At 39.9% G+C, this 27,501-nt stretch overlaps 2 protein-coding genes across 2 annotated transcripts; one reads left to right on the forward strand and one right to left on the reverse strand.

The window, feature by feature from the left end:
* The first annotated feature begins 635 nt into the window (after positions 1 to 635).
* Positions 636 to 4,839, forward strand: LOC147860860 (expansin-A4-like). Its single transcript, XM_087323271.1, has 3 exons — positions 636 to 1,104; positions 3,115 to 3,412; positions 4,162 to 4,839. The coding sequence occupies exons 1-3, from the start codon at positions 855 to 857 to the stop codon at positions 4,466 to 4,468; spliced, it is 855 nt and encodes a 284-aa protein (XP_087179397.1). The 5' UTR covers positions 636 to 854; the 3' UTR covers positions 4,469 to 4,839.
* A 1,753-nt stretch (positions 4,840 to 6,592) lies between these two features.
* LOC147860861 (E3 ubiquitin-protein ligase WAV3-like) lies at positions 6,593 to 10,322 on the reverse strand. The gene is made up of 2 exons (XM_087323448.1): positions 9,938 to 10,322; positions 6,593 to 8,826 (listed from the first exon to the last, which is right to left on the reverse strand). Exons 1-2 carry the CDS (start codon positions 10,280 to 10,282, stop codon positions 6,757 to 6,759), a joined length of 2,415 nt encoding a protein of 804 aa, XP_087179574.1. The 5' UTR covers positions 10,283 to 10,322; the 3' UTR covers positions 6,593 to 6,756.
* Between the last annotated feature and the right edge of the window lie 17,179 nt (positions 10,323 to 27,501).

Genomic DNA, 27,501 nt, shown 5'->3' on the forward strand with positions numbered 1-27,501 from the left:
ATAGACACTATGTGTGTAGGTGATATATGTATGTATTGTCAAATCCTCTTAAGTAAAACAAAGTACCAATTAAACACTCCTACATGTACTAAGGTCTCACCCATCCAAGCGTTCAAATCTAGTTGTCAAAAGTCCTAGAATTTCTTGGTTTAATTTGACCGTCATTGATTGGTTTAGCTCAAATCCTTATGTAAAGATGCCCCCGAGGAGAAGAAACTCTGGGATAAGATATATGTTCTCAAGAGGCAAAACAAGGAGACAACAAGTTTTGTTTGTGAAAATTGATATCATTTGCATCACTTCTAATGTGGCGAATGACATCATTTGAAATTACAGATCCCTAATATCGCGAGGTTGTGATGCCTTCATGGTTTGATAAATTTGGAGACCAAGGAACTCATGTGTGATGAATGCGCATGGGTGTTTGTTGAGACTATCTAACATGAAAGCTTGAATGTACATTGGTCGGCTCACCTCAGGGCCCAAACTATAGGGGAAATCTTTGACGTACACATGGTGCACACCTTTTTATGTCAAAAAAGTAAGTTAGACAAAAGCATTTGATCTAGGGTGTACAAGTATAATACAAGAAGGTAGATGAATGGGATCACGAAAACAGGAGGAACCACGTTGTACACAATACCCTATGATAAACTACTAAACTTTCATTGGGAGGAGGAAGAAGATCGATATATTTAATTTATATGGATCTCTCTAACATGGAGGAAGAATATATTACTTGCATCTCTCTCTCTCTCTCTCTCTCTCTCGCTCGCTCTCTTTCTCTAGAAATAACCATTAGCAAAGGCCATTAAGCCTTTTGAGCTCTAGTTTGTTCTATAGCGTAAGGCATCATGCAACATCAATTACAAATGATGGAGGTCTTAACAAGTAGCACGTCAAGAAGAAAATCATCATCATCATTAATGTTTTCCTTCTTCAATTTCCATATTATCACCAACCTTAGCTTCAGTGTCTTCTCTTTACTTCTGATTTTCAATGTTAATATGGGAGGATGTGAAGGTGCATATTCCCCTAGCTCTATCGTGTGGGAAAGGGGTCATGCAACTTTCTATGGTGGTAGTGATGCATCAGGCACAATGGGTTAGTAGTGTGAAGCCGATTTCTCAACTAGAACTTATGTTTTGTTTTTATCATCATTAACTTCCTTAGACCTTAAATTTCAATCTTCTTTTAACTTTTTATCAAGGCAATTGTTGCTTGAAATTCTTTTCTTTGTTCACATAGATCAACTTAGAACTCATGATTAACTTCCTTAGACCTTAAATTTCAATCTTCTTTTAACTTTTTAATAGGGCAAGTGTTGCATCAAATTCTTTTCTTTGTTCACATAGATCAACTTTTGTTTATGTTCACACTTTCTTTTGATTCGCCTTTATTTGATATTAAGATCATTTTCTTTTTGTTATTGAGCTTAATTTTGTTAGCATTGTTGGAAACTTAATTGAGGTTGGTTTCCATTCCATTATCAACTTTATTTGTTAATGATGATGTCAATACACTTAGCTTAAATCTTGTTGATATGAAGCTTCATTTAGTTATACAATTTATCTTAATCTTAATAGTGTTTTTAGCCTAGCTTACTTTACTTTATAATGTTTCAAGCCTAACATTCTTTTATTAGTTTTCTTCTTTTTATCAATCTTAATATTAATTTTTACTAATTGACTTAATGTTGTTAATATTGATGCTTATTAATTTAGTTTCATCTCATTATCTATTTGAATGGACCTCAATCGTTATGTCCATTAGCAACTTTATTGTATTTACTTTTGTTAATATTGTAGGTTCGATTTGTAATACCATAATTAAGAGTGATTAAGGTAAGGTGTTAAGTGCAAAGCACAATGTGATGCATGTGCCTTGTTTATGAAGTGTGTCTGCGTGTGTGTTGCTTGTGAAGTGTGTACGTATGTGTGTGTGTGTGTGTGTGTGGTTGTGGTTGTGGTTGTGGTTGAGTGTGTAATACTCTTTAGGTTGTAAAGTATCATACTCCATGGTGCAATATTCATTCTCGAAGTTCCAAGTATTGTAAGGAGGTAGCCTCCTTGAATTGCTCGAGTCTTTTCGACATGTCATCTTTCCCCATGTTCTTGTCTGCAAACTCATATGCCAACTAGCGACACATATAACTAGTGGGACGTAAACATAGGTAGGACTAGATATATAATTGTCAATTGCATGCATAAACATAAAATAATTTTCAATGTCAATGGCTCACATGCTCATTGTAAGTATTGAATCTACAAGTTACTTGGAAACTTGTACCTAGCAATGAACACGGCTATAAAGTCTAGTTTGAATATTTGATTCCTATAGAGAATGATCACTTTAGATCGATTGATTTTTCTAAAATTGTCTTTGAAATTTGATTCGCAATTGGAAGTCATTTAATAGCCATTTTATTGGTTATTCTTGGTTGCCCATGTGCCCCACACCTAATCACATACAAGGGAGAGGATAACAATCGCCTTGGAGGTCCATCTTCAAAACCATGATTGTCACATGGTAAAATATTGAGGAGCTTGGGAGAATATTTGTTAGGAGTAAGTCACGTCATGGGGTCATGACTCATAACGAACCTCGTAAGGCGTAAAACTCGAGAATAAATGGCTCTTGCATTCGGCCATGTGGTTACTATGTTCTAACTTCTAAACGACATACAAATGAGGTTTTGCTTCTATATAATAACAATAATCAAACAACCATATGAGCACAATTGTAGTTCACTTAGTGATGCAATCTTTGTCTCTCGAGCATTTCATGAGTGCTTGTTTGTAAAATTATAAAGAAATTCCTTGCCTACAATGCCTAGGGAAACCCATGAATACTTTTAACACCACAACACAAATGTGAGCTAGATCTATGCATAAAATGCCACATTTTGTTGGGGTTGACTTTAAAATTAGAAGTCTCAATGAGTTTTCAATCATCATCCCTTACACAAGAGGGTCCACTTGTTTTAAATCGGCATAAAGTGGAAGTATCATTACAAGTGGTCTAATATTAATACCAAAGCATTAAAAGTTAGTTTTTTTTCATCAAATCATAAATGATTGAAGAACCAATGCTTCACTTTTTTCAAATATGTAGGAGGTTCGTGTGGATATGGAAACTTGTATAGCACAGGGTATGGCACATCAACAACAGCATTAAGTGCATCACTATATCAAGGTGGTCTTGCATGTGGTGCGTGTTTTCTATTGCGATGTTATGGGGCGAATGCCGGATGTAGAGGTCGTGGTATTGTTGTGACGGCCACCAACTTTTGCCCAACAGGAAGCTTGGGTGGGTGGTGTGATCCACCACGTGTGCACTTTGATCTAGCGGAGCCAGCCTTTGTCCAAATAGCCTCGCCTGTTGCTGGTGTTGTCCCGGTCAAATTTCGAAGGTTTGTTCTGTGTTTATAAAACATTTGCCCTTCTTAAGTACAAATTTGGAAATCTACTAAACTATAGATACGTATATATACAACTTAAATTTGGTATTACCCTTTTTTCATTGAGTATGAATACATGAGAAGATTGAGGTACAAGCTAATGGTTCACAAGAAATTGTAAGTGTAGCTTTGAAATTTAAGGTATGTAATATGTTAATACATTTTGAAATCCTTTTAAAGCCTAGATAAACATTGCACAATATTTTATCAAGCCGACCAACTTCCCAAGGATTACTATGGCCATAGCAATGTCCTAAGCTCCCTTAATTTGTTAGTTTTCGTACTCATCATTCTTTATTGCAAAAGTGCATAAAGTGCCCTTGTATCCCGTAGTTAGGATGTTTTAACAAGTCAAGAAGAGTAATTTTGCTTGTGTGTTTTGTATATATTATCACACAAACACTTGTGAAATTGGATGAAACATTCAGGAAGTTGGCATAAAATAAAGTTTAGACAAAACTCCAAACAAGAATACAATATTACACACACACACACACACACATTATAGTAGTTCATGGTCTTATATGACGCAAGTTCCTTTTCAATAACATTCAAACCTATGCAAATTAGTATGCATAATTCATGTTGAGGTTCAATCACATGGGGTTTACCAAGTATAGAAGTTTACATGTAAATCCTATTTCTTAACATTTCCATTGCTAGCAATGGCAGTAGCTTATAATCTGGTGGTGATGTTATAGGGTGAAGTGCCACAAGAGCGGTGGAATTAAATTCACAATAAATGGCAATAGAAACTTCAATTTGATTCTAGTGACAAATGTGGGTGGAGCAGGGGATGTGACATCAGTGCGTGTGAAAGGTTCCAATACAGGTTGGATAACACTCAATAGGAATTGGGGTCAAAACTGGCAAACGAATACAATGTTGGTTGGACAAAGCTTATCATTTGTGGTGGTAACTAGTGATGGAGCCTCATGTGTATCATTCAATGTGGCCGGTGCCAATTGGCAATTTGGCCAAACCTACGTCGGCAAACAATTCCCCTAATGCTCTCAAAAGGTCCACACATGCGCATACACACCCGCTCATGCATTCTCTATCATCCAATTCACATGCACATGCATTTTACCTAGTTTGTTGCATTGAATATAAGTTTACACATACTCTCTTGTCTTCTCACATGATTTTCGTACCTCGCACATATGTAATCACATCTCCAGAATTTCAATGATTATCAATCCCTCCTTCCATTGCACACACTTTCCAACCACTTTCACCCCACACACTTAAGAAGCATTCGCTTCGCTCTCCAACTTCCAACCACTTCCAATCCACATAAAAAAAATCCAACATCTAAATATATACTCCTTTAAGAACCATGTACAATTACTCGGTTTGTATAAAACAACATTGTGGCACATGTATTATTTGTCACTCGCTTTTCCATATGCAAGCAAACAAATTACCTTATTCTTTCAATGGAAATAATAGGACACGTCAACAATGATGTGTAAGACTTATCCATTAAATATTGTCCGAGGGGTTTGTTTTTCCTTGGCGAATGGTTTTATTTGAATTTAGTTTAATATCTTCAAATATAATGGCAAGGATGTAGAATCTCAAGAGCTACATTATTATCATTTGCAATTGTCTCTTGCCTAATAAAGAAAACTTTCTTAACAAAAATACCATGATAGAATGTAGGTATGGATAGCACTATCATTAATTTTAACCATCATAACATGCATTTTGAACTAAATGAGAAGAATAAAGGCTTACACAATTCACATATTAAGTTAGCATGCACACGAAATAACAGTAGTGGGTTAAGATTGAATCCTTGGTAGTACAAATCTAAAAGGAAAATTTATGTTGAAGGTTCCAATTGTTCACAGATTGATATATTCAAACATTAAATTTGTGCGCAATCCTCTTGTACAACTATTGACGAACAAGTTCTCTTGGGAATGTCTCTTTCTGCAAACTGTTTACCTAATTGCCAACGACAATTACCCCACAAACATTGTTGATTTTATAAAGAAGCATATGGATAGTTGTTCAATCAACAAAGTATTTCTTGCATCCAGGCTTTTATTTACTATCTGATATGCCAATGTTTACACACCTCTCATGCAACTGATTGTAGCACAATTGCCAATTCCTCATTCAAGATGTAAGATCTATCCAACAAGCTATGCAAACACAACGAACACCTAAGAACACTTGAAACAGCAAATCCTAAGGGCAAATTGGAAACATATATATTGTACAAACATTTGATACACATTAATGACACAAACTACCACATTTTTATGCTTTTTGCAGACAGGCAAACATTTGACAACATTTGGCATGGGCATGCAAGGTCTGCAGTTGAAATTGATGACCAATCGAGGTCCGCAATCATGGGTTCGAAGAAATCTGAGATGTCTTTTGTTATGATAAGCATACAGTCTGATGTTAGAAAAAGAATCCGAAGTCGATTGATGGAAAAAGAGAAAGAGAAAGAGAAAAAAGGACATATGGGTTAAGTATGGTTTATCGGATTTCAAAAGCTTGGCAGTAGATGAAAATGAACATGTCCGAATTTTGCTCGATGTTCAAGATTACTCTGCAATAAAGCATTGCTATGAAGTGACTGAGAAATGCAAACGATGCAAGCAACTACCACACCATTATATGATAGGTTCCTTAAAAGGGCTAATGAAGATAAGCAAATGGGTGGAGTTTAGCCCTTGGCATGTACATATATAGAAGAGAGAAAAGTAGAGTAATCAAACCCCTCTTTTCTGCAAAAGAAACCATTGTATCCATTCAAGGTCATGCCAAGCTCCGAAATCCACAGGAGTTCAGATAGTCTATAAATAAAACACAAGCACACTCGCCTGAGCTCAAAGAACTTTTAGTCAAAACCTGTCCATAACATATGAGTAATGGCCACCCATAGTAGGGAGGTGCCATATTTTCTTCTCAATTGAATCTGATTTGTTTAATCGGACTATCTTTTCATCAGGGAAATAGAAAGAGATTTCATTGTAATCTGAGTCCGAGTTCAAGACAGAGGTTGCATCCTGAAGCTTCAAAAAAAGAACTTGGAAACTTCCATCGAGATTATGCGTGAAGCATAAATAAAACGATAAAAACCCCCAGACGGTATTCAGAAAACATAAATATTCTAAACAGAATAATCACATAGCTTAGACCAAGGTTAAAATTACAGCTTCCACCCTTATTGTTCAGATAGTAAGTGTCTCTCAAAGAAACATACTTAAAAACACACTTATGCTTACAACTCAAAAAACCATTCAATAATAGACGGAAGTTAAAAATGAAGTTTACACATGAGACCTTAGAACTTTAGCTGAAGCCCGACGCAACAAGGAGCGAGAACGGCCACCTGAAGGAGGAGCATTCACAACCGAACCCGAAGGGGGTCCTAGCAAAGGTGCCCTTGTTTGAGACAAAGTAACCATATCAACCATTGATGGAGTTTGGTAATCATGCATAAACCCATCCACAGAGTCACCTCTAGTGGTCGCTCTTTGCCTCAAATGAGAGCTCTGGGCAGATAAAAGATATGCTCGGCCCGACCTTTCATACATATGCCGATTCACCATCCTCTCTTGTATGGCACTCAGCTCAGAATCCAACACATTACAGAGGTGATCTCCAGCTATTGCCGAAAGAGAATTCTCAAGCATAGTTCTTGCATTTTGTAAGCCACTTTGTGCGGCCTCGATGTCACCTTGATCGGCTAATGACCGTGCCTCGGCTATGGCTTGAGCCGTTTTAAGTCTATTTCGTTGTCTGTCCACTTGAAGGCTCACAACAATTTCTTCTCTGGGTTCAGATCCCGAAGGTCGGTTTATACACAACTCTTCAGCCACTTCCTCGTTCGTCTTTTGCGTGAGCGTGTCCTTGTATATACAACTCGCTCTCATCAATGGCATAAAAAGCTCTCCTTGCAAGGGGATAAAAGTGGGTAAAGTCACATCTACCAACACATCCCTTTCTTCCTCGGCATATAAATCACCTAGCTTAACTACACCATTTCTAGTGTCATCAAGAATGGTGCTCTCGTAGCTTCCAGCATGTATGCCATTGATTCGCACTCCCAAAGCAGAGCAAGCTAAAGTCAATTGTACATCTTGAGCCACCACACTAAGCAGGCCACCAATACATTGAGCAAAGGCATCTTGGACTGCCTCCTCAGCTTGAATAAAAGAGAAAGTACCCCCAGAAACCTCTGCTATGCTATGCATTGTGGCAGCATCATGATCTGATCCAAAGCCAAAAGTATGCACTGGGATCTGTACTTGCCCTGTACTATTGTTATTCCTGATCGAGCGTGGAACTAACCTTCTTGAATCGGCAACTACTCGTGCCGTTGGGAGAAGTGGTAATTGTCTCCTTGTGCTCATACTGTAAGTATCTTGCCCATCTGAAAGAAGCATGATAGAAGCAACTGGGTTTCTTTCTTTACGATCCTCTAACACTTTCACACCTTTTCGGAGGCCTTCGGCGATATTCGTTCCTCCAGTAGCTATAAGTCCATCCAAAGCTTGTAGTAGTTGAGATTGCCCTTCTTCTCCCATCTTTCTCAATGGAAAGATTCTTTTCGCTGTGGATGAGAACACGACCACTGAGAGGCGGTCAGTTGAGCTCAAATTCCGCACTACAAAGGCCATAGCTTGTTTTAGAAGTGTTAGTTTCCTTCCAGCCATGCTCCCACTCACATCCAGGACAGCAACAAGATCAATAGGAGCTCGAGAAGACCTCGAAATGTGTGTCTCATCCCTTGCAATAGTACCATTGGTTTGCGCTGGGGGAGCTTTCAAATGTATCAGTATCATGAAGTTCTCACGAGATTCACTTGCCAAAACAGCTGATACCTCAGTATAGGCTTTTATACTCACACTCTCATCATGAGAACCTTCAGTGCTAGAGCTAGTACTAGGGCCAGTGCCAATGCCAATGGGCAATTGATGAACCTCAGATGAGGAGGAAGCATCAACAATTAGAGGCTCATCATCATTGTAAATGTCTGGCTCTCCAGGATGGGATAAAGCACTATCATCAAACAACTGAAGAGATAGGTTTGTCCTCCTCCGACTCTCTTCTCGACCATTCGCAGGGTCAGCATTCCTCAAATCTGACATTAAGTATGGGAAGGCAGACGGAGCTCTTCTGTGAGAACTACTTCTACTTCTTTGCCACTTTGAGGTATCAATCCCAGCTTGCCATGGCACATCCTTCCACTTTGCACGACACACAGGGCATACTTGATTTCCATATCGGACATTCGACACAATGCAAGAGAAGTGGAATGTGTGCGAGCACTCTGCTGTGAAAAGGGCTTGGCCACACCCGGGTTTCATCGTCTCCAAGCATATCGAACAAGTACTCTGCCAAATAGAAAACCAGATAACAATTAATTTCAGAATTAAATTTTGGAATCCATTTCATGTAGAGAAGAGCCCCAGATTCCCCCCTTTTGTGGCAGCAAGGTTTCATGTGCCTACTACCCACATCTTGCAGGGGCAAGGGAGAATTTCTAGACATTTAGCTCTGCAGTAAAAGCCTATTTGAATTCAGGTATATATGTATGAGCTTCTGCTGATGAGAAGGAACATATCTAGCTCTAGATGTGTTGGAACTTTAGAAAAATGTCCCATTAGGTCTTTGAAAGATTCCCAATTCTCATGTTCCCATTTCCACAACTGTTCCACAAAAGGAGCTTCCTAGATTGGTGTAATGGAGGGAAGAGTGCCAAAATACCAATGGATTCATCATGGAAAAAAGCATTTGAAACTTCATATCGAACATAAAAAGCACATCTGAGAGAGCTGAATACAGAATGGATCAAAAGGGGGAGGGGGAAAATGATTAAAACTTCAGAGGAAACATGTAACACCAGCACAAAAACATACTCGAGAGAATTTGAAGAATCAATGGAATCATAGAAGAATAGATGTCACAAAAACTTCATAGAAACATACTCAAGAGAATTCGAAGAATCAATGGAATGATAGAAGAATATATGTCACAAAAAAACTTCATAGAAACATACCAACAGGGAATTCGAAGAATCAATGGAAGCATAGAAGAATAGATGTCACTAAAAACTTCATATAAACATACCGCAGAGAGCTGGAAAGCTATGGAATGAATCAAAAGAACTGAATAGATGTCACAAAAACTTCATAGAAACATACTCGAGAGAATTCAAAGAATCAATGGAATGATAGAAGAATATATGTCACAAAAAAACTTCATAGAAACATACCAATAGGGAATTCGAAGAATCAATGGAAGCATAGAAGAATAGATGTCACAAAAAAACTTCATATAAACATACCGCAGAGAGCTGAAACGCTATGGAATGAATCAAAAGAACTCTTATAAAGAAAGGCATACCTGAGAAATCCAGCCACAAGTTGGAGAACATTGTGGGGTAAATGTCTAAAAGAAAAACTATTAGAGAACATGTAGAAATATACACCATAGGAGACATACCCGACAGAGCCGAATGCCGGCCGATTTCCCTTCATTACTAGATGTCGTAGTAGTAATCGGACCTGAGAAGCTCAAAGAAGGTGCTCCTTGTCTCTGGATATGGACTACTTCTTCATTCTCCACAACAATTGGCTCGGTGTTCGATCGAGAGAACACTGCTTTCCTTCCTCCTCTACCCCTTCCTCCTCTCTCGCTACTTTCCCCTCCACGTGCCGCTCCTCCATCTGCTCCATCTTCTCCTTTGTCTTCGATTCGAGTCCTATACCTATCTTCATCATCGGAAGGGTTGAGAGGGGAGATGATGCACACTCTTTTGCTGACGAATTTCTTCCATTTACTCCACATTTCTGGTCTCTAGAAGTGTTTATGCGAGAGAGAAGAGAGAGAGAGAGAGAGAGAGAGAGAGAGAGAGAGAGAGAGAGAGAGAGAGGCAGAGACAAAGACAGAGACAAAGACAGAGACAGAGTAGGTTGAAGGCAGGGAGGAGATCTGATAAAGCTATACTAGAGAAAGTTGCACTGATCCAAGATCAGAAAGAAAAGGGGGAGGAAGAGGAGGAGGAAAGAAGACCCATTTAACTTATTTGTGTGACAGAGAAATGGTGGGTCTTGCCATACTAACCTTCTGCTTCATGTGCTTGCTCAATGCCTTCTGGATCAAGAAGAAGAAGAACAGAGAAGAAGAAGAAGAAGAAGAAGAAGATCAGAGGAAGGAAGAACAGAAAAGAAGAAGAAGAAGAAGAACAGAGGGAGGAAGAAGAAGAAGAACAGAGGAAAAACAGGGGAGGAGGTATATAGCTATTTCTAGGGTAGGTTTTTCTTCCTTCTTTTTTTCCTTCCTCTTCTTCTTCCTTCTTCTTCTTCTTCTTCTTCTTCTTTTTCTCCTTTTGTTTGAGTTTTAGAGCCCAAACTTATATTACATATGTATATCATATTTATATGTATGTATGTATATGAAACAAGAGCTCTCTCTCTCTATACATACATACATATAAGAAGAAAGAAGTATGTATGTATGTGAATAAGAGCTATACATATTGCTTTAGGTAGGGTCACCACATATACATATGAGTTAAAAAAAAACATTCCTTCTTGATTGACCCTTGCTAGTAGTGATTGTTCTCCCAATGGGATTGGCAAGAGCCCCCCCCCCACCCCTGCATCATCGCCTCTCTCGGATGTGGCCTACCTGCCTGTCAAGGACCTTGGAATTCGGGCTTCACACACTTGGGAGGTTTTATAAACATTCACACCTGCAGACATCGGCTAGGGGGGCGGTAAGTATGGATGGAGTTTCCCCCGGCAGCTTTGACTTTGTAAGCAGCTGCCGGAAATCTCCTCCCTTGCGAGAGAGACGCCACACTGTGACGCACACGAAGTGACGAACCCGTAATAGCCTCCTCTCTTTGTCGTTGTCGGGTTTCGCCTCCCGACGATCCATCTGTGTGGAGCTGACCGCAACGAAATGCCTCGTGGAAAACCGGAACGAAATGCATGTTGAGCTCCCCAATGATGTGGATTCAAGCAGATGATGCACGTTGAGCTCCACATGTGACCAGCTAACCTGAGCTCCTACCTGCTCGCCATTTGGTAGTTGATGTCCCTGTTTCCATGTCCCACTCGCAATTGAAGCTCTGCACCAAACAACAATTTCCATACGAAAAAGTATGGAGCCTTCCTTGGCACAATTGTTACTTGTGGCCTACTCTCACATCCTCTATGTGATTCGATGTGATTGGGCATAATCGTTGTTGGTATGCTCAAATACGTAATTGTCTAGCTTGTGTCGTAAATGGAAAAACTACTCTATCCCCCTTCTCGTTAATTATAGTTTGAATCGCATTGATTCCAAAGCTTAATTGGATGGGAGTGAATTAGATTGTATAAGTTCAAGCATTAACGGTAAAAATCAAGAGGACATGGGTTTAAAACCTTTAATTTCCCACAAGATGAAGATGAGCACATAGTCGCCAGATTCTTCACCTATCTCTATGTGGTTTCTTAGGACTCACTATTATGAATTGATTACTAATTATAAAAGACGCTTTAAGAGTGCTTAACCAAACCAACCACCCCTCGAGGAAAAGATAAGAGATGAGCATACAAAAAACACCATCAACGTCCCATACGACTAAATAAGTTCTTATATTATACCTTTGTATTCTTATAATGAGAGCTTTGCCTCACCAATAGAGTCTTAAAAATGTTGTAATTAAGGGTGTAGCTAGCCCCCTTTATATGAGCCAATCTCTTAGGCTCTTGAACCGTCACATGTTCCCACATGTCATAGGTCCTTTTGGGTTTGTCCCACATCATAGGATATCATGTTTCCCACTTACTCTACAACAAAACCATTAGACAATTAGCCTTTAAAATTGCTCTTTAAGGTTATGCCTAGAACATGTGCCCTTGATACGTGGATCTTATACATGGACAACATGAGATCATTGAACAAATTTGCACCTCTTCAAATCAACTCAATGAAAAAACAAGTATATAGGAGAAAAGAACAAGGAAGAACTTACAATGTTTCATTACGACATGTCATTATGTGTCGGTATAAAAAATGGCTTTGTACTAAGGTGTAGCCTTGTGTGTGTGTGTGTGTGTGTGTGTGTGTGTGTGTGTGTGTGTGAGAGAGAGAGAGAGCGAGATATTATAGATAGATACATAGATTATATTATTGTATTCGGAGGTCAAATATGGCGGAGAGAGAGAGAGCGAGAGAGAGCGAGAGAGAGCGAGAGATTATAGATAGATACATAGATTATATTATTGTATTCGGAGGTCAAATATGACGGAGAGAGAGAGAGAGAGAGAGAGAGAGAGAGAGAGATGGAACATAGTAGGCATCGATTTATTTCCTACCCGATGGCAAGGATGGTTTGGAGGTGTATCAGTTTATTGTGGATGGCTCTAACCGGAGTACGTCTATCTTCCTTCAATTGGGTTTTTGCACATATGGAGAACAATGAACCAATGCCTCATTCTCAAATTATTTTTGAGTTCTTGAGGTATTGGGGGCTATGGTTCAATTGGAATATGCGGAATGCCTTCATTTTTTATTCGCAATTGGGGGTGAGAAAATATGTTCTAAAGTTAAACGGACTTCTTCTGTGGCAATTGACAGTGCTAGAGAAGTCACGAAATCTCAACCAGGAAGAGAGAGAACTCTGCAAGGTCACATATCATCATATTTGCCATTTGAATTGGTGTGCAGGGTGGCATTGAGTTTGGTGTCGTAGTTTTCTTTAGATCCCTAGATAGAAGGGGTTCTATAGTTTGTTGTAACTTAGTCATGGTGGTGTTTTTTCTTTTGTAATGAAATCCATTATTTACGAGAGAGAGAGAGAGAGAGAGAGAGAGAGAGAGAGAGAGAGAGATTATAGATAGATAGATTATATTATCGTCTTCGGAGGTCAAATATCACGAAGAGAGAGAGAGAGAGCGAGAGATTATAGATAGATACATAGATTATATTATTGTATTCGGAGGTCAAATATGACGGAGAGAGAGAGAGAGAGTTATTCTAGATAGATAGATTATATTATCGTCTTCGGAGGTCAAATATCACAAAGAGAGAGAGAGAGAGAGAGAGAGAGAGAGATTATAGATAGATACATAGATTATATTATTGTATTCGGAGGTCAAATATGACGGAGAGAGAGAGAGAGAGAGATTATAGATAGATTATATTATCGTCTTCAGAGGTCAAATATCACGAAGAGAGAGAGAGAGAGAGAGAGAGAGAGAGAGAGATTATAGATAGATAGATTATATTATTGTCTTCAGAGGTCAAATATCACGAAGAGAGAGATAGATTATATTATCGTCTTCGAAGGTCAAATATGACCTATGAGAACAAAAATATTACATTTCACGTGATATGTGTGAAAGTGAGTAGTGACTCTCGATGTTCAAGAACTTTACCAATGAATGTTGCAATCGAAAGTGCACATTGTGGTTGTGAGAGGAATTCATGCAAGGATTGGGGTCGGTCAAAGAGATGTGGAAAGCATGGTCGAATATGATCAAAGGTAGAGCATTGCATCAAAGTGTGATACTCAGCTTCGCGAACTTGTTTAGGTCAAAGTGTGCATAGCCGACCACTCTCATCACTTGTGCCCCAACTCCCTGTCTCACATCGCAATGCATGTGAGCTAAGTCGCATGGAAGCAATGGTTCGAATGGCAGATACCGGTATGGGCTCTAACATGTATCGATGTGTATGATTTCCCCGTTCCGCAAAGAATATGATTTTGTAGTTAGGTACAACATGTGTAGTATAATGTGTGAAGCGTGAGCCTCAACATTTGTCCCATGTCATGATACATTGGCGTTGCAAAAAGGCCTTATTTACAGAGGAATCTAATGATGCATCTTGAAGCAAGTGTCTTGCATCCCATCTACCAAACCATTTTTCTATATCTTGCATCCAACCGGAACACAAATTTTTGCTTTTATGCGTCTTTTGGATCTTTTTGCTTGCTTCCCATGCAATTCTAGGAAGTTGATGTCAGTGACTTTTTTGAACCTTAAGCATGTATTCAACAACCCTTTCAATGGCCATGATCTCAATGGAAAGCGATCCCGTCTCAAGGAGGAGGAGGGTGTAGGGTGTTTGTTTCTTAACTTGTAGAAACTTTGTAAGAAAATGTTTTTGAACATTTTCAAACTCTTTCCACATAGATTTAAGGATGCTACCGCCCCATACTTCCACCCCATAGAGAAGAACCGGTGTCATCTAAGTGTCGAAAAGATATTTCTTGAGGACCCACCACTTAATATCTCCAAGATTGCATGTGTTCTCAAATGCATAGTATGCCCACTTACCTGCCTCTAAGCGGCGTGTAGAAACAATCGGCAATGGTTCGGTTTGAACCGATCGAACCGTAAAACCGTGGTTTAACGGTTTCAACGGTTCGGTTCAAGTTTAGGTTTTTATTAAAGGTTCAGTTCGGTTTCAATAGTAAAAACCTGCAGTTTAAATGGTTTAACGGTAATTTATTTTTTATTTTTAAAAAATTCAAAATTTTTTAAAACAAATTGTGCATAGCCTTTTGCTACTAACCGGGCCTTGTATCGATTGATCGAGCCGTCGGTGTTGTACTTGACCTTGTACACCCACCTGCATCCAATCGGCTTTACACCCTTGGGGGCGTCAACCAGGTCCCAGGTTTCATTCTCCGCAAGTGCGTTCATCTCTTCCTCCATGGCGGCACGCCAATTTGCGTCCTTTGTTGCTTCTGCGTAGCTCTCCGACTCATGCACTTCCGCTACACGTGTCATGTACGCATAGTGATGCGCCATGTACTCGTTGTATTCGAACCACACAACAAGGTTCTTATGGCGGGTAGATCGGCGTAAATGTTCATTAGCCGATGTTGATGCCGTTCTGGCCAACATGGGCTTCGCTCTCGAAGGCCCATCATCGCTCTTCTTAGAGTTGGATTCGTGTCGATCCGACTCATCCCTATTCGTGCCATACTCCAACAACTTCTTCTTTCCCTTTTCTTTGCGCATAAGCCATCTCTTCGGCTTCCTACGCGGGGAATGCACGGCCAAGTCTCCATTACTCACCGGCTCTTCATTTGACTGGTCAACCCGACTCAATCGCTCATTCGGTCCACTTAGCCGAAATGAGATCGGACTCTCTTCAAGAGTTTCGACTTCGCACTCATCAGGAGGCATCTCAGCCTCGCTGACCTCATCTTCAGAACTCGGATTGGAGTTGAGGTCCTGAGTCGGAGGCAAATACCATGACGCAAACTCATCGAACACAACATCGCGACTTATGCAAGCTTGTTTGGTTCGGGGGTTATAACACTTATAACCCTTCTGTTCGTCTGAATAGCCGACCAAGATACACTTCTCGGCTTTCGCGTCCATCTTCCTCCGCTTCTCCTTCGGCACATGCACATACGCGATGTTACCAAAAACCCTCAAGTGTCGTAGATTCGGCTTCCTTCCAAAATACAACTCATGTGCCGACACTTTTTTGCCGATCCGATTCTGGATGTCGACCGCAGTTCGAACCACTTCGGCTCAATAGAACTTGGGCATGCTCTTTTCTTCCAGCATTGCCCACGCCGCTTCCACAACTGACCGATTCTTCTTTTCGGCTACGCCGTTTTGCTCCGGCGTATACCTGTAACTAAATTCGCGCCGAATTCCCATTTGTTGCAGATAATTGTTGAATTAGCCAGAAAAGAACTCTTTTCCGCCATCCGATCGCAGGCACTTGATCTTCCTCCCCGTTTCCCTTTCGACAAGATTTTTGAGGTTCCGGAAACAGTCGAAGACTTCACTCTTCTTTTCGATGAGGTAGATCCATGTGTGCCGATGTCGTGAGGATTTTCGGCCATGGTGAGAAAAGCCGAGCGGGAGGAATAAAACAAGATGTGCAACATTGCACGTGAACTTAGGAAAATTGTAACATAGGAATAATAGACAAATGTAAGGAGGAAAAGTAAGATGTAAAGGTATAAAGGTGATGTGCACTTTGTAGACTAGAGGGAGACACATGAAGTATGGTTGTGTCATGATATGGCAAGACTTGAACCCATGACCTTATGGTATATGGGTTGAGCTCTTAACCATTACACCATCTATTGTAATTCATAAATTATTATTTTCATTTATCTTTTATTATAAGAAAGTAATGTATATTCCAGATTTCTCTGGAACATTCTAAAAGTTTCAGGATTACTCCTGACAACACTATAAAAGAAGGCACTAGGCATTATGTTGAACCAAATTGGTTCAACGCCAATCTTAAGCCTCTCAGCCGCTTTGTACTTTTCTTTTCACATAATATATTAGCTGTTGTCATCATCTTTCTCTCTCTCTCATCCTCGCTATCTCTCTCTCTCTCTCTCCTCTTCTCACTTCCTCTCTCGGGAATCTTACGCAGTCCCGTCCTCTTAGTACTAATAGTACTGCTCTTCTTAGTACTAATTCCATCTCTGCTTTAGTACTATTCCTGACAGTTTGAACCAATTTTCCCTTTCCTCTAGCCTACTTGTCATTCTCCCTCATCCTCCTACCCTTTTCCCTATACTATGGCTACTGTTAGCACCCAAGAATATCAATCCGTTTTCTCCGAGTTATAGTGCCTAAAAGAAAAGTTTGTTGCCCTGGAACAAGAAAACCAACGGTTGATAGGGGATCTGCAACAAATCGCTCTCGAAAAACAACAAACGCAACAACATGGGGAGTTAGCGTTACGAGTACAACAACTCGAAGCAGCGTTGCAACAACAAGGATCAAGTCCCCAAGGATTTCATAAAGAGCCCAAGATTGGACTTCCTGTGAAATTTGATGGAACGCGATCGCAATTCCGGGGATTCCTTAATCAGGTACGCTTAGTCATCCAGATGCATCCTTCCCGATATCTCACTGATGCATCTCGAGTCGGCCTAATAGGCACGTTACTTAGCGGCTCAGCCTTGGCATGGTTCGCTCCGCTTCTTGAAAAACAATCACCCTTGCTTAATAACTTTGAAGATTTTATTGGTGAGTTTAAAGCTTGCTTTGGAGATACCGACAGCATCAGGACGGCGATCAACAAGATCCGAAGATTGCGTCAAGGCGATCGTCCAGCCTCTGCCTACGCGGCGGATTTCCATCTACTCCCCTCAGATATCCCTTGGGATGATCAGGCCCTCATGGAGCAGTTTAGCTACGGCTTGCGCAATGATGTCAAAGATTTGCTTTTAACCTTCCCCGAAGAACCAAAGTCTCTTACGGAGGCAATCAGTCGAGCGGTCTTATGCGACAACCGCCTTTTCGAACGGCGTTCAGAGCTTCAGTTACAAATACCACGCTCTCGGCCGGAACCCACATACGCCTCAATCACGGCTAAACCTTTTGCACGCGATATACCTCAAGCCAATATTCTGACACCGATGGAGATCGACACCATGCGTCGACGCGGCCCGTTATCGAAAGAAGAAAAGCAACGACGACGTGCCAATCGATTATGTCTTTATTGCAGTGGACCAGGGCATATCTCCATCAATTGTCCCCATAGGCCAAGAAGACAGATAAATCAAATCGTCGCATGTACTAAACCCGAGTCAATTCTTCCCTTCGGAGTGTCTGATAGTATTAATAGTACTAATAGAGTGTCAGATAGTATTCATAGTACTAATAGCCCAAGTATCTCAAACAAATTTGAAATCCTTAGTCAATTAGATGAGGAGTTAAACGATTGAGTCCAGCCAAAATAGGAGCCGTTTGGTTGGACAGCAGCCCTAGATCTGTACAGCCCATTAGTGGTTCCATTCCTTCCAAGCAAGTTAGCAATGTGTTCCTAGCCCAAGTCATTGTTAGTACTAAAAGTACTCCCCCAGTAACCGTCCTAGCACTCTTAGATTCCAGAGCTAATTCCTGTTTCATGGATCGAAATTTTGCCCAAGCTTCTCAGATATCCCTAAGAAAACTTCCTTGTCCCGCATCTGTAGTAGTCATTGATGGTCGTCCCATTGCTTCCAGGAATATTGTAGAAGAATCAGAACCCATTCAAGTTGTCCTAGGTAGTTTTGTGTGTGTAATATCATTTAATATAATTAGTAGTCCAGAGCATCCCATTGTCCTAGGATTACCTTGGTTTGAATTACATAATCCAGCCATAGATTGGAGAACAAGAGAAGTCCGATATCGACCACCCCAAGAATCTACTCACCGAGTTTCGACCATTTCACTCCATCAATTACGCGAAGAAGGACACAAGGAGGCAATGTTCCTATTTGCCATATTAGTACATCCTTCCAGCACTATTAAGGAAGAATCCTTAGTACAACTTCCGGCGAAATATCATCCTTATGCCGATGTATTTGACAAGGTAAACGCCGGTACTCTTCCTCATCATCGTCCCTATGATTGTCCCATCGATCTACAACCGGGAGCAGAGCCACCATGGGGACCAATCTACAACTTGTCACCCACCGAGTTAGAAGTCCTTCGAGCCTACATAGAGGAGAACTTGGCAAGCGGGTTTATTCGTCATTCGAAATCTCCGGCCGGAGCACCCATCTTCTTTGTCAAGAAGAAAGGTGGCTCAGTTCGTCTCGTTGTTGATTACTGTGGCTTAAATAAGGTCACCATCCGGAATAGGTATGCACTTCCTCTTATATCAAGTCTTTTAGAGCGAGTTAATGGTGCAAAGTTTTTTACAAAAATCGATCTACGAGGAGCGTATAACCTCGTGCGGATCCGACCGGGAGATGAATGGAAGACCGCCTTTCGCACACGGTATGGGCATTTCGAATATACTGTTATGCCGTTCGGTCTAACCAATGCACCCGCAGTCTTCCAACACATGGCAAATGATATATTCAGAGACCTCTTGGATATCTGTTTGATCATCTATCTGGATGATCTATTGATTTATTCGAAGACCCAGGAAGAGCACGATTCTCATGTACTATTAGTACTAAACCGACTCCGCGAGAATGGTCTTTATGCCAAGCTAGAAAAATGTAGCTTTGACTGCAAGCAAGTGGAATTTCTAGGCTACGTTATCTCCTCAAAGGGCATCTCCATGGATCCAGCTAAAGTCCAAATTGTGCTAGAGTGGAAAATTCCACGGTCGGTAAGAAATGTACAATGTTTTCTAGGTTTTGCTAACTTCTACCGCAAGTTTATACAGGATTACTCGAAGATTATGTTACCTCTCACACAACTTACGAAGAAGGGACAAGCATTTCTTTGGTCCAATGAAGCGGACATGGCTTTTCGGCATCTTAAGAAAGCCTTTACATCAGCACCTATTCTAGCTCATGTGGATACAAGCAAACCATTCATCATGGAGGCCGACGCATCAGATTTCGCCCTCGGTAGCATCCTTTCTCAACAAAGAGATAAAGAAGAGTTACATCCCGTGGCTTTCCATTTGCGCAAATTCGATGCTGCGGAAATCAACTATGAAATACATGACAAGGAGTTATTAGCCATCGTGGATTCATTTGTGCAATGGCGGCATTTTTTGGAGGGCTCTCCACATCAGGTCATCGTCTTCAGTGATCACAAGAATCTTTCTTATTTCCAGAATGCTTGTGTGCTAAATCGACGGCAAGCTAGGTGGGCTCAATTCCTCACATGTTTTGATTTCAAAATCGCATATCAATCAAGGAAGCAGCAAGGAAAGGCAGATGCACTATCACGACGTTCATATCTTGCACCTCGCCCTGGTGATCCAGCGTTCGATAATCAAAAGCAAGTAATCTTGGGACCAACACGATTGCACACGACAAGGATTTTTCACACCCCGATGGATTCACGGATTACCGATGACATACGTGCAAACTTGAAGATGGATAGTTTTGCTCAAGACATCCTGGCGCACATTGATACTTCTCGGGCATCCTGTTCTCAGTCTCAACAACCAGGTATTGACTACCGACAATTCGAATATCATGATGGTTTGTTATTCTTTAAAAAGCGCGTATATGTCCCCGATTGCTCCGATCGCCTTCAAATCGTTTAGCATTGTCACGACACCCATACAGCGGGACATTTCGGTAGTGCTAAGACGTTGGAGTTAGTGCAGCGATCTTTTTGGTGGCCCCACATGCATCGTTTTGTCGACAACTACGTTTAGACCTGTGATGCTTGCTGCCGAGCAAAGATGCCACGACACCATCCATATGGCTTGTTGGAACCCTTACCGATTCCAAGTAAGCCGTGGCAGTCTATTTGTCTTGATTTTATCACAGATTTGCCAGTCTCACAGGGGTTCGATGCTATCTTAACCGTCGTCGATTGATATACGAAGATGGCACATTTTGTTCCATGTACTAAGGCCATCACTAGCGAGGAAACCGCCGCCCTAGTCATGCGTGAGGTATTTCGGCATCATGGCCTCCCAAACAGTATCATCAGTGACCGAGGACCGCAATTTGTCTCCAAATTTTGGCAGCATCTCTTCAAGATGCTCAAGGTCTCTTGCAACCTCTCCTCCGGCCACCATCCTCAGACCGATGGGCAGGCAGAACGAACAAACCAAACGCTGGAGCAATATCTTCGGTGTTTCCTGAATTATCAACAGGACGATTGGGCCGAGATTCTTCACTTTGCGGAATTTGCGTATAGTAATGATGTTCACTCCTCGACTTGAGTCTCCCCATTCTACGCTTATACCGGTTCTCATCCTCGCTGGTCGGTGATCGACACCCCGGAGCTACCTAACAATCCTCGTGTCGGGGATCATTTGGAGAGACTACGCAAGATCCAGACAGATCTCTCGACTCATCTTCGTCATGGTCAACAAACACAGAAGACTTACGCGGATCGTCATCGTCTTCCCTCCTCTTTTGCCATCGGAGATCGAGTATGGCTCTTATGTCATCACATCAAGAGTACTCGACCGTGCGACAAGTTGGATTATCGACGACTCGGTCCTTTCCGTATTACGGGTAAGGTTAATGATGTCACATTTCGCCTTGATAGATACATCCGGTTTTCCATTGTTCTCTTCTTGAACCTTATAAAGCAAACACCATTCCCGATTGTGTTACACCACCGCCGCCCCCGCTGGAGTTGGACGTCGGCCCGGAGTATGAAGTGCTGCCATCCTTGATTCCAAACTTATTCGCAACAAACTTTATTATTTGGTCGATTGGCTTGGTTATAGTCCGAGCGAACGCACTTGGGAACCCGTCGTGCATGTTGCCAATGCTCAGGATCTGCTTGCTGATTTCCACCAAAAGTATCCGGACAAACTCGGTCCGCAATCAGCGCCGACTTGTTCCACTCGTCGTCTTTAAGGGGGAGATAGTGTCATGATATGGCAAGACTCGAACCCATGACCTTATGGTATATGGGTCGAGCTCTTAACCATCACACCATCTATTGTAATTCATAAATTATTATTTTCATTTTTTTTTTGTTTTATTATAAGAAAGTAATGTATATTCCAGATTTCTCTGGAACATTCTAGAAGTTTCAGGATTACTCCTGACAACACTATAAAAGAAGGCATTAGGCATTATGTTGAACCAAATTGGTTCAACGCCAGTCTTAAGCCTCTCAGCCGCTTTGTACTTTTCTTTTCACATAATATATTAGTTGTTGTCATCATCTTTCTCTCTCTCTCATCCTCGCTATCTCTCTCTCTCTCTCTCCTCTTCTCACTTCCTCTCTCGGGAATCTTACGCAGTCTCATCCTCTTAGTACTAATAGTACTGCTCTTCTTAGTACTAATTCCATCTCTGCTTTAGTACTATTCCTGACAGTTTGAACCAATTTTCCCTTTCCTCCAGCCTACTTGTCATTCTCCCTCATCCTCCTACCCTTTTCCCTATACTATGGCTACTGTTAGCGCCCAAGAATATCAATCCGTTTTCTCCGAGTTATAGTGCCTAAAAGAAAAGTTTGTTGCCCTGGAACAAGAAAACCAACGGTTGATAGGGGATCTGCAACAAATCGCTCTCGAAAAACAACAAACGCAACAACAACATGGGGAGTTAGCGTTACGAGTACAACAACTCGAAGCAGCGTTGCTCCATCGACATAGCTCCAATATCCATGTCCGAGCAGGTACTGGTGCATCTTGTACGACCAAGATGCATAGTTACTTCTATTGAGCTTCTCAGTTGGAAGCGAACTAGCCATACCTCTATCCATTTTTTCCTTTTCGTTCTTCACCACGATTAGGGTTTTTTGTTGTTGTTGTTTCAAGCTAAAGTCGGCTAAAGAGGTTCTCAACCCTCACGCTCTGATACCATGTGAAATGTTAAGTGTGGAAGCTATACGAAGCACAAAATACCGACAGAGAAGAACAGGTTTAGTGGAGAGCTTAAGACGCAATGTACACAGGAGAGACAGAGACTCGGGAAAACAACTAAATTCAAATAATATGAAAAACTCTATACATAGGATGTGCTCAAGGAGCACTTTTATACAAGTCCATATAGACTGACTGAAGTATTGACACGTACTTCAATGCTCATAACTGAGCTCCTACACTAACTCCCAAATATATTCCCTTGCGGAATATCTGTTCAACGGCCTCCCGGTTTCCACACCGATACGGCCTCTTGTTGCGTACCGGTTTACGCACCAGTTTACGCACCGATCCAGCCAATGTTGAGCTTGTATCTCAACAAAGCACAAAGTCTCTATGCGGAAATAAGGCGTACACATATGAGTTCAACCTTCGAGGTGGTATCTTAAGTATGGCACTTAAGTTATCATCCCTTCTTAATATGTCATCATATCTTGAATGAATTGCGCTATATGTTGAGCATGTGAAGAAAAAGTGACATTCATCCTCTATCATGCCTTCATTGCATACTTTACATGCCTTCAAATTTGTTACATTTTGATACCATGATGCAACTTCAATACCTAACTTGTGAGATCGACTGCGAAGTAGTGTGAGGGCTCTACGAGCATTACTACTCATATTGGTAAAGGGAGAGAGAGATTTGTCAATTCGAAGGTCAAATATGACTTATGAGATAAAAATATAACCTTTTCACATAATACATTGAAAGTGAGTAGCTATTCGTGATGTTCAAGAACTTTACTAATTACTGTCACAATTGAGAGTGCATATTGTGACTTTGAGAGAAAGTTATAGAAGGATTGGGTTTGATCAACGGTGTGTAGAAAGAATAGTCAAATGACACCTTGATTTCTGTAGTGCTTCTTTAAAGGTTTCAAATATGACATTATAGGTTATAGCATCCCTAAGTACTCTACTTATAAAGAAGGTTAGAATGTCCAAAACTACTTTCTTATAAAGTTTTTGCAAGTCAATATAGTTTCTTAAACAAACTATCAATTTGAAAATGTCCCTATTGTGATGGGCATAGAAAGAGTTGTTAAGTACACATGTTGAAGGTTAAGAAAAAATCCTTACATTGACTTCATAGGATCCCATGAGAAGCAAGCAAAATCAAATTAAAAAATATGCAAAAGCAAATGACTTCCTACATTACCCTTACATTGACTTCCTAGGTTTTAGACAAATGTAAGATACGAAAAAATAATTTGGACAATTGGATCATTACATTTCTTCTTAAAGCATCAATTGATTTCTCTCTTGATGTGGCTTTTTAGTAGCGTCAATGTGTCATGACTAGGAAAGTTTTAGAGGCTCACATTGCACACATTATATTACATATGTTGCACCAAACCAAGAAAAACATTATATTCTTTTAAATAGAAAACCATATTCACTACATATTAGAGCCCCATCATTCACACCATTACTTCCATACGACTTATCTCAAATTCCCCTCTATGGGAGACATGGAATTTGGGCACAAATGAGGAAACTTGTTGACTGGTTATATTTTTCCTTAAACAAGTTTGTGAGTGTGGGTATGACATTTCGATATTGTGTTCTTTCTTTGAACACATTTGTGTTTCCTTTGCACACATGTCAATATGATCCAATCCTTGCACATGTTTTTTGTGTATTGTCACAATGTGCACTCTCAATAACAACATCATTATTCAATTTCTTAAACATTTTGAATCATTACTCAAATCCACAAAAGATTACATCGAAATGTTTCACTTTTATTCTTTATAAATCCTATTGACCTCCCACGATTCTAATAAAATCTCTAGGGCCCCTCTACGTCTCGATTCGATCAATTCTCATTGAGATCTTGGCTATGGAAATTATTGAGTACACACAAAAATCCTTCACATCAACTTCCTAGAATTCAAGTAACGAAATTCAAAAAGCATGCCAAAGCAAGACTTTGGATTTTGGATGGATGCAAGATATGAAAACTGGTTTGGAAAATGGATTCATTACATTTTGTTTTAGGATATGTCAATAAATTCCTCCATGTATGAGTTTTTTTTTGTAACATCAATGTGTCACAACGTTGGAAACATGTGTAGGTGCATGTTTCACACATATTGTATTGCATGTGTTGCATCAATCTTCTCTGTTGAATGGGGAAACCATATTCATTGATACATGTTATTGTCAATCCCTTATTGTCTGCCATCTACATCGTTGTTTCTATATGGGTTAGCTCACATTCTCTTCGTATGGCATAGGGCATTGAGACTCAAGTGAGGAGATTCATTGACTATGCTTACTTTTCTTTGTTGAACAAGTTTAGGATTCTATTGCACAATGTTTTGGCTTTGGCCACATTCAAGTTTCCATCCCACATATTGTCAATATAGTGCATTGCGTCCACACATTCCTTTCATAGTCACAATGTACACTCTCAACTACAACATTCATTAGTAAACCTCTTGAACATCGACGGTCACTACTCAATTCCACACATACTATGTGAAAATGCTTCACTTTTACTCCAATTCAAAACATATCAGTGTTTTAAAGCTATCAACACAGACAACCCACGAATTGTTATCTATCAAAAAGATACGTTTGCATATAATGGAACATGAGAATCCCATCATGCATCCGACATTTGACTAGCCACCATTGTATATATTGGGTAATATTCCATGTAAGGAATACCTCCAATATCAATAAGCAAACTCTATCTTCAATCAACTTATGACAAATGTCATAAGAGTATCAAACTTTTTTGTTATTGAATAACCAATCTTTGTGTGTTTCATCTACCACCAATTTCAAAACAATTACTACGATGTTTACAATGTGGTAGTGGCCACTTCACCAATCTCAAACTTAGTTACTTGGGTGTCATTATTAAGTGTTGAACTATGCCATATTCTAAGCATTCAAATGATCCAGCTCTATTGATAACTTGTCAACATGTCACTTAAAACCTCATTTTGATATCATGGCAAATGACAACCTTTTCTACCAAAAACATATCATCTCCAATCAAGGTTGAGTTTCAATGTATCTCTCTCTCTCTCTCTCTCTCTCTCTCTCTACACTAGATTTGAAATGGGAAGCTTTCACGAAAGTCATTTTCTTATGCGTAAAGAAATGATTTCCATTTAATCATATGTCTTGCAAAGGCATCAATAGATGTAGCTCAAGGAAAAAATGGACCGATAAGGAATGTCATGTAGCTTGAAAGTACTTTATGAGTTTAGAAGTAGTCAAAGAAAAGGAAAGCCATAAAAACATATACATACATTATACATATATAAGACTTATTCAAAGTAAGAGAAACATATAGAAATTGAACTAAGAATTACTCCACACCTAAGAGAAAACACATGAATATAGTAAAATTTGAAGAAACTTTAACGGGAAACATGTTGAGATTTATAGTAAATTTACTTTTATGAACTTATCTATAAAGCGTAAGAACTTATATGAGTAATCACCTGTCAGAAATATTGTGAGTTATGGTTATCTTATACTTATGCTTTCATACTTTACTATTGAGGATGTATGCATAGGGTATAAGAAATTGGCCACTCAAAAGGTAGGAGACCTTCAAGGTATTAACATTGAAAATGCCTAAATGGACAAGAAAGGAAGCACCTAAGTGGAGAAGTGATATATCTAGTCATGCCTCACAATTTGAGTACAAATTGGATCAAACCTTCACATAAAGGAAGTGATACAAATAATGCAAACAACTACCAAACAATCATGGGCACACTCTTATGGCCGAGTTATTTAGATGTGTATTGAAATCTAAATTAAGTATGGTTGAAAAGAATGGTAAGATAGCCCACATACAAGCTAGTTTTTCAAAACTCCATGCCACTCTTCAAGTATTGATTGAGGAATGCCATTTAAAAGGCAAAGGATTATATTGTTTCTTCATAGACTTCAAGAAAGCTTTTGGCATGTTGCCCTATTAATATCTTTGAGGAATCATAGAAGAACTTAAGGTACTAAGTGAACATATGCTTGCAAGTAAATCTATGAGAAGGTGAAATCTTATTTGCATATGGAAGATAGAATTTTAGTATTTTCATTACCACAATTGGTGTTAAGCAAGGATTCCCGCTCTCATAAACTCTCTTTATTATGTACTGAGCAATTGGAATGAGTTTGTAACGTACGAAAGAGTTGAAGAAGTTCTCAATGGGAACACAACCATCATACTTTTGTTCTACATAGTTAATGTTTTGCTTTCATCACATACTTTAGAAGATGCCCAAAAGCTTATGAGTATTGAAAATCTTTTGCATGCATAGTATGTTGTTTGTGTCAATAACTCCAAAATGAAGACTCAAAATAAGGATAAACCATGCATTGTATACAATAGTGAGCCATTTGAAAATGTCGAAAGCTTCAAACATCTTAGATTCGAGGTTCCTTCCAATCATAGACAGAATAAGTGAACTATCCACCACTTAGAAGAGGGAATGAGGGGCCTACTAGGCATTGGAGAACATATGCAAAATTAGTTTCTCAAGAAATACTCCTTTAAAGTTTCTTCAAGTCACACTAGAACATGATATTCCTTCCAATCATAGACAGAATAAATGAACTATCCACCACTTAGAAGAGGGAACGAGGGGCTTACTAGGCATTGGAGAACATATGCAAAATTAGTTTCTCAAGAAATACCGCTTTAAAGTTTCTTCAAGTCACACTAGAACATGATAGATGCTCCTACATGTAGAGACCAAATCACTTCCCATTGAGATCTTGGCCATGAAAAGGGTTGTTAAACAAAGCTA

Source organism: Azolla caroliniana, unplaced genomic scaffold (genome assembly GCF_043228905.1).
Source record: "Azolla caroliniana isolate FFs.n. ecotype wild unplaced genomic scaffold, voAzoCaro1.0.p SCAF_8, whole genome shotgun sequence".
In the NCBI taxonomy this organism is placed as follows: Eukaryota; Viridiplantae; Streptophyta; class Polypodiopsida; order Salviniales; family Salviniaceae; genus Azolla; species Azolla caroliniana.

Coding starts and splice junctions, on each gene's coding strand:
- LOC147860860 (XM_087323271.1), top strand. CDS start 855: ATGCAACATCAATTACAAATGATGGAGGTCTTAACAAGTAGCACGTCA. Junction 1,105..3,114: donor TGATGCATCAGGCACAATGG/GTTAGTAGTGTG, acceptor TCAAATATGTAG/GAGGTTCGTGTGGATATGGA. Junction 3,413..4,161: donor GTCCCGGTCAAATTTCGAAG/GTTTGTTCTGTG, acceptor GTGATGTTATAG/GGTGAAGTGCCACAAGAGCG.
- LOC147860861 (XM_087323448.1), bottom strand. CDS start 10,282: ATGTGGAGTAAATGGAAGAAATTCGTCAGCAAAAGAGTGTGCATCATC. Junction 8,827..9,937: donor CCGGCATTCGGCTCTGTCGG/GTATGTCTCCTA, acceptor TCTATTTGGCAG/AGTACTTGTTCGATATGCTT.